The following is an 8,142-nucleotide window of genomic DNA, read 5'->3' on the forward strand; positions in this document are numbered from 1 at the left end:
TCAAGGTCTATTTGTTATGTAGTTTTACTGGGAGGAAGGTTAGAGAACTGCTTATGCTCACTAATCCATATCAGATCCTCACTTGCAAACAGGGAAGAAGAAAACTCTGTTTACAGTTTTCTTGATTCATGAATTCTCTCTCCTCATCATCAGTCTTGAGAAGATAATCCTGTAATATAGTGTGGTAATTAGTCTGAAGCCATTATAGTTTGTGGTCAACAATATCGGCGCAACTGATAACTTATGGAGAATGCTCACATACATGTCCCATCTTTTCCTCATTTTATGATTCACTCAGACAGTGCTGGTAATCTGCTGCCTAATATTTTGCTTTAGCAATTTCATAATTTTAGGGTAACAAAGTGGCAGAGCAGTACAGAGAAATCTTGTATGAAACTTTCTTCTCTCTTAAGACTCCTGATGACACAGATGTACAGGCCTGTCTAGTCAGACACTAAAGAACCACTAAATATAAACTGAGCTTGCTCATGCCAGTGGATGAGGGCAAGTTATTTTTCTAAAATACTTAAAATGATAACTGCAGCATGTTTTGTTACATCACTGGATTTGTTGTTTTCTAGTAGATTTGCTATTCTATTTTTCCTTAGATTGTATTTTTAAAATTAATATAGACAGTAAGTCTGGGAAGCATGATGTAAACTTCCTGAAGAATTGTGGTTCACAAGATAAGGTATATAGCGTCTGTGCCTAAAACTAAGTTAGTGAATGAGTTAATTATAAATAAATGTAGAACTATTCAGTTTCCAGTAAAACACAGAGCTATTCCACCCTACCATTTATCTGTTTTCTTCTACAGCTTCGCAGTGTAGAAGATTTCCAGAGTGTTCAAGTGATCAAACTTCTAAAATATGAAAAGAAGGTGGCTAAAATGTGTTTCCTGATGATCTCCACATTCCTTATTTGTTGGATGCCCTATGCAGTGGTCTCCCTCCTGATAACATATGGATATAACAACCTTGTAACTCCAACAGTAGCTATCATCCCATCTTTCTTTGCCAAGTCAAGCACTGCTTACAATCCAGTCATCTATATCTTCATGAGTAGAAAGGTAGGTAAATTAAAGATTTTGTTTTTTGAATGATTAGTAGCCAAGCATCATAGTTGTGGAGCTTAGATCTGATATACTTTAATCTGAAAAGCTTAAATTTTTTAGAAAATTGAATGGCTAGGATAAAAGGTAGAAGTTTAGTAGAACTAAAATCCCTGATGGTGCTTAAAGTACCACCTGATTAGAAATTGGATTTGCTTATATGTGAATTGAGACATCAAACTCCCATGGAAAAGATGGGAAAGAGTGTCAGAATTTAAATGTCTAGTTTTGACAGTTTACCCATGAAATGGATTACAACTAGGAGTTCATATGAGTCATTCCCATAGCACAACAGAATTCCACCAGAGGAAATTCAGAATATCTGTCGTCTGTGTTTTTAGGAAGAAAAAACCTTACCTCTGATTTTACATTGTGGCAACACAAGGACTGAACAGCTCAGCATAGTATTTCAAATATTGCACCAGAGCTTCTTGATATTCAAAGCCAGAATCTCATGTGGATGACAATGAAATGTTTTTTGGAGACAAGTTATGTTAAGAAGACATACTTATTTATGTGAAGAAAGTTTTTAGTCTGCTTCTGTGGTCTTCATTACAAAAAGTAGACTGAGTTAATGGTGGTAAGTAGCAAAGAGAGTATGGAAGTATTTGGAGTTATCAGAGCTGTGCCAAATAGATGGAAACTAGAAAACTATACATTGTTCTGTAAATCATCATAACTGTGAAGATAACCACTGATTGCAGCTAAGTGCTGTTGGCGAATTTATTTAGACATGAACATACTTCACCATAACCAAGAGCACTAACTTGGTTAGTATTTCAATAATAACTTGGTGTATTAACACTAACACTAACTAGTGTAACGTGCACATTGTAAACTTCTGAAACCATAGAGTTAAAGCTACCTGGAGTTAGTCATCACTTGGCAAAGGGTAAAAACCCATGAATGAATTTTCTATGATTTCCTACATTGGTTTATGTTTGCCAACCAGCAGCCTGGACCAGCCAGCAGTCTGTAGGGATGAGGCAGCAAAGTCAGTGGGCCCGATCAGCCAGGCGGGCAGCCAAGCAAAAGCTGCTGTGCAGCTCAGGCCGGGACTGAGGGTAAGGATGAGCTTAAATGCTTTCCTAAGTAAAGGCAGGAGCACCCAATATGGCATCTTCCAGTTCTTCCCCAACAGATCGTTTCACAGCAGGCTGATCCATGGTTACACAGCTGCACAATACCAGAGCTGGCCTGGATATGGGGAGCTCACAACAGTCATGTTCTAAAAGACTGTTTTCAACAGAGTTTTGTGGTTTTTTTAATACACTGATTCTGTACCTAGATGTCAGGCTGAATAGTTTATCTGAAAAACAATTTGTAAGTTCTGATACCCAGAAGCAAATCAAACTGGCACAATGCCAGTAAAGACATAGCCAGGATAAGAATCAATCATTTGAACATGCTTATTGGAGATGCATTGTGAAATATTTCTCACTTGCCTCTAATTCCAGGTTAGGACCAAAATGATGATTTTTTTTTTGCCTTTTTTTGTGTGTGTTATTTTGCCCTCAGAAGGAATCTTAAACCCAGTTCTCTGCAATATCCTTCCTTTATCTAACCTGTTCTAAAATACTTACGCTCTCCTACTTCATTGCTACTCAGAGGTAGAACACTTTCTCTGAGGTTTTCAAGGCCTCCACATGACCATTTTCCTGCACCAGTTTAGCTTTCCATGTCATCTTGTAATTGGCTAGGTCCCCTTCCCAATGGGACCTATGGCCTCCCCTGTGCCAGAGTAGGATTAATTTTCCATAACAAAACCTTGTTCCAAACTGGCACGTTGGAGAGCTTCTTGCATAATACCTGGGAAAGCAGAGTCACTGGCCATGCAGGATAATACTGAATAATCCTTAACACAGCTAAATGAAAGGCTGTTGCAAAAAGGTATCCTACTCCCTTTTCAGAAAAAAGATGGGTTCTTTTCTGGCGTTTTCCCACTGTTTGTAGTTGTGGGGGGGGTTGTTGTTGTTGTTGTTTTGTGATTGGTGTTTTGGTTGGTTATATGAAGTCCTCTTTGTATGTTCCAGGCAAGTCTTGTTATGGGTTATTAAAAGAAGAGGAAGTTGCCTACTTACTACTTGTAAAATGAGAGAATTTCCTCAAATGATCATATTAGAGCTTTAAAAGATTGTATGGAGCAGATATGGATCTGCTGAATGAATGCATCCTTTAACCCCTATACCTGGATCTCAGTTTTTTTGAAAGAGAAACCATAACTGGAGAATTAAAACAGCTCTACTACTGGAATTATCATTCTATATACGGGTGTGAGCTTTCACTGAATGCCTTGCATTATTTAGTCACAAGATAGAACAGACTTCCTGTACCATAGGTAGCTTCTAGTCCACTGGAAGGCTTCTGTTCCTTCCATTTTCAATGGCAGCATTTTACTTCTGTGTTACCAACCATTGAAATTTGATTTTACATCTGTGACATTCAATGCTTTTTATGAAATTCGAGACCCTGGAATTATTTTAAAGTTAGAAAACATCATTTTGTATCCCCTTGCTCCCCTGGTTCCTTCCCTCTGCATCCCCCTGGGAAGTATTTCTGAGAATGTTCTTCCCCTGCTAGATAAAATGTGTGATTTTTGAATATGGGAACAATACCTGTAGCACATTTTGGAGCCTAGTCCTCTTGTCCTTTGCAGATTGTGGATTGTAGATTATGTGTCTGGTAAAAAGTTAAATTGCATTTCAGTGCCCTCTACTGGCTCAGTAATCCTATGCAGCTCTGGTGCAGAGAAAAATGTAGCTGCTACAAAGCCACTCTGTTTGTTACAGCACTGCAACTAACGCAGAACAAGGTGAAAATATGCAGAAATTTATTTTGAGTCATTTACTCCACTGTGCCCTTCACTGGATCGTGCATGCTAGTGAATGCTGAGGAAGTTTTAACTTCATTCTATTTATTCTCTCTTGCAGTTTCGCCGATGCCTTATGCAACTCCTGTGCTTTCGCCTGATGAGATTCCAGAGGACCATGAAAGAAACACCAGCAGCAGGGAATGACAAACCAATACGACCAATAGTTATGTCTCAGAAAGCAGGGGACAGGCCAAAGAAGAAAGTGACTTTCAGCTCTTCCTCTATCATTTTTATTATCACCAGTGATGACACTCAGCAAATAGATGACAGCAGTAAACACGAGACAAAAGTAAATGTCATCCAAGTAAAGCCACTATAGGGATGAGCTGAAGAGACATGAGAATGAGGTGGATTTCAGCCAGTAGACTATTAACGTTGGAGACCAGTTTCAGTGGCAGCATCTGTGGGCTGCCAAAGGAAACCGCATTCTGAAGCTGTGAAATAATGAAGGGATTCTGTGTCTGAAGCTCTGCAAGCGGTTCATTTTTGGTGACAGTACTGAAATCTCTTCCAATATTATTGATGGATGTCTTTGCTCTGAATTTTCTTAAAGCGTATTGTAGGATTGCTATTCAGAACTTGGTCAGGCTGGAGAAATGCTCTGACAGAAATGTTATAAAATTTGGCAAGGACAACTGCCAAGTCCTGCACTTGGGAAGGAAGAATGATGCTGCAGCACAGCAGGTCAGGCCATGGCTGCCTGGGGTGAAGCTCTGAGGGAAAAGGATGTGGAGTCCTGTTGCTTAATGTGTAGAGCATGAGCCTGCAGTGCACCTTGGTAGCAAAGAAGGGAATCAGCATCCCATGATGTACTGATAGGACTGGAGCCAGTAGTTTGAAGTGATTATGACCTCAACTCAGCCCTGATTAGACCACACCTAGATACTGCATCCAGTTTTGGGACCTCAGTACAAGAAAGGCATCTGTAAACCTGGGTGGATTCAGTGGAATCCCCGAAGATTGTCAAGGGTTGTAGTACTTGGCCTCTGAGGTGAGGCTGAGGGAGATGCACTGGACCAGTCTGGAACTGAAATATCTAGAGGGGGAACCCAATAGCAGCCTTCCAATAGAGATGGGGAGTCTTTCAACAAGATGGAGTCAGGTTCTTCAGGGTGACTCGTAGTGGAAAGATCACAGACAATGAGCATGAACTGAGATGAGAGAATTGGATGGGATGTAAGAAAAAGCTTTTTCACCCCAAGGACAGCCAAGCAGTGGAACAAGTCAGACAAGAAATTTCCTGAGATTCCTTTGAGCTTCAGTTATCCCACTGATCCCTGAACTGCCAGTGCATAGAGTTATCAGGGAAGAATAAAGAATGTTTGAAGTTGACTGCACTTTAGTTGACCTGAATTGGTGCTTTGCAGGTTGGGGGGTGGGAATGACTGGAATTGTGGGTAAACCAGAAGCTCCCAGAAAGCTGTTTGTCTGTAGAGAACAAACCATTCTTTTGGTGCTACCTGGTAGGATCCCTGAGTTACACAGTGAAGAAAATCATGCAAATTAAAGCACCAATGAAGAAAGGTCAGTGAAAAGGGAAAATTGGATTTTTTTTTTTTTTTTTAGTTAAGATTTGCACTTTATGGATTTTAATCTTGCATCCTTTTTTTACATGGACCATGAGTGTCACCTGGTATTAATCCTGAACCTGCTCCGGCACAACTAATGGTTAGGGAAGAGCAGGGTGACTTTTGCCCGAGTTGCAGTGTGAGTAATGATTACCTTGCTTGGAGCTCAGTGAGCAGAACAGATAGATTTTTATTTTTTCTACCCTCACCTTTTGTAAGTGTTGCTGGTACAAAATGGCAATAGGATTGTGCCCCAAACACGGCTTCCTGTCAGTATTCAGTGAATTAGAGAACTAATTTTGAATTATGGCAGTGAGGTCTTTAACACATCCGTTGCAGCTGTGTAATTTCTCTGCCTCACCCTGCTAAATGGGCAGTGTGGATCTGCAACATGCAGCTTTTCCACCTCTGTGAAAGCTGAGAAAAAAAAGCAAATAAGAAACTACTTGCATCCCCTGGAAGCAAATCTTCTGAGAGTTATAGAGGGAATATTCTGAATAACTGTTGGCACTGCAGCCACTGGTCCTGCAGTCAAGAATAAACATCAAAATCTAAATGCATTCAGCTAGTTTCTGAGGGCAGGGAGTGGCCATAACTCAGAACAAGTGACTGACTTGTAATGCTTGTGCCTGTGCTTTTGAAGGGGCAAATTTGTTGTATGTGCACCCCTCTAGAGCTTTGGCACTGGTAAACTGGCTCTGTGTCATATTAAAAAGTGCATCTGGAATCCACTCTGGTTTCTAGATTAAATAATATAATTTGAGAGAAAACAGATGATAAATGCTTGTCTTTTTTTCTTTCATACTTTTGTTTTGCTACAAATGCATAGACAAATGGTTTTACCATACCAAAGATTTGCCCTTACTAAAACATGTTCATTACAATGTCAAGAACTATATTTTCAGCCAGTGATCACTACATCTATGCACATTTATGTTTACAAGGGGGGAAATATGTACATTAGCATTACGTGTAATGATTCCATCCTTGTAACAAAAATTCTGCTATTTTAGTGTTTTCTGTATATTGGACCTTCAGTGAGTGATTAAATGAACCTTATTTCTATCATTTTGTTCTCAGTGCAATATTTTTTTTCGCACCAAGTGGGAGATGGTTTGGTATCGTTGCTTGTTGGATACAGCGGGAAGGGTAGCATTAGGTCCTGAGAAAACAATAGTATTTCTGTATTTCAGTTGACCTTTGAAAAATATAAGTGTAGGGTTTGTGAAGAGCAACTATCCACTGTTCAGATTTATTAAGGTAAAATTTGAGTCATTATCAAAACCAGCGTATGATTTTTTTTAATAATTGATGTGCAAAAGTGTTACCACTGCAATATTTATCACACTAAAAATTATGTAACAATATATGAAAACTAAACACTAGAAGTTGTAGTAAATTTTTTATCTTGGCTACTCTGTGTGAATTAGTGGCCTAAAATTATAACTTTTGTGAACTGTTTGATGTACCTTGTTTCTTATAGCCTGTCATTAGCTTAGTAAGTGTGGCTGTGTGATGTTAGAATGCTGCAGTCCTATTTGCTCGTCTTTCAAGCGCAACTATTTTATGTGTTTACTGCAAAATTCCCACCTCACAGAATTTAAGTACTGTAACAGTCGGTCTTTGAGTAGCACCAAGTTATTCACAGTTTTGGTTTCTAAAAGTTTCAATTCTATCTTTGGTCCGTGCTGGAGTTGTCACAGCTGAATCATTTTTTACAGTGGAAATGCAGAGATTTATGCTGGACCTTTCTCACCCATTATAGGGAATGGAAGATGGTTACCATTAACATTTGGACCATTACCTGTTCATAAAGTAACAGAAATGCAGACTAAGAAAGAGGAGAAGGAGAAAGCGTGAAGGGCAAAGGAATAAGGAGAGATGAGCAGAGTACATAACTTATGAAGATTTTAAATAAACTAGTTGGTAAGAACTTTTGTGATCCTGCCATGCAAAGGGAAATGACAGGTGCAGTGAGTACCATGATAGCCTCAGAGCCAATTAATTTATCTTAATGATGTTTCATTGATTTCATGCATTTCTGGAAAAGTACGTAGGATGATTTAGTTAGAATGGCATTTGTAACCTGTAAATGCAAGAGTCTCAGTTGATTTGTTGCCTTCCAGCGTGTCAGGACTCTGCTGGGAGACATTTCAGCACCACTTTCACACAGGGGAAGGGATCCCCTCTCACCCTGTGTTTTGAGGCAGTCAAGAATTGTGAAGCTGTGCCCACCCATTTTCCAGTGCTGAGGCTTCTGCTGTTGTGGATTCTCTGCAGGCAGGAAACTGTGGGATGTATGGTACAGATTGGTCCCACAGCCTTGTGAACTTTCTCCTTTTTCAGCTCCCAGAAGAACTAGATTGATGCAGAATGTATCTAACTTCATGCAGAAGAGTTGAGCCTTATACTAGTAAGACATTATTTTTTATCACAATGATTACATCAGTGAGAAGATCAGTATTCACAAGCATATCCTTTTTGCTCCTGTCCCTTGCATAACATCAGTCTCCTGCTGGAATACTGCAACAGCTAAGTGAAATGGATATGCAACAACTAGACTGTGCTAAACCAGCCAGAAAGAACAGCCT

General features: G+C 39.5%; 1 protein-coding gene across 1 annotated transcript in view; it reads left to right on the forward strand.

Moving 5' to 3' along the window:
• OPN3 (opsin 3) overlaps positions 1-6,805 on the forward strand; it is a 9,998-nt gene extending 3,193 nt beyond the window's left edge. The window contains exons 3-4 of the mRNA XM_027908492.1: positions 818-1,069; positions 4,042-6,805. Coding sequence (XP_027764293.1) covers positions 818-1,069; positions 4,042-4,302 — 513 coding nt within the window. The 3' untranslated portion in view covers positions 4,303-6,805. The remainder of the gene's footprint in view (positions 1-817; positions 1,070-4,041) is intronic.
• Positions 6,806-8,142: the final 1,337 nt, after the last annotated feature.

The sequence above is a fragment of the Empidonax traillii genome, unplaced genomic scaffold, assembly GCF_003031625.1.
Source record: "Empidonax traillii isolate 1590-97213 ecotype Southwest subspecies unplaced genomic scaffold, ASM303162v1 scaffold1725:size67913, whole genome shotgun sequence".
NCBI lineage: Eukaryota > Metazoa > Chordata > Aves > Passeriformes > Tyrannidae > Empidonax > Empidonax traillii.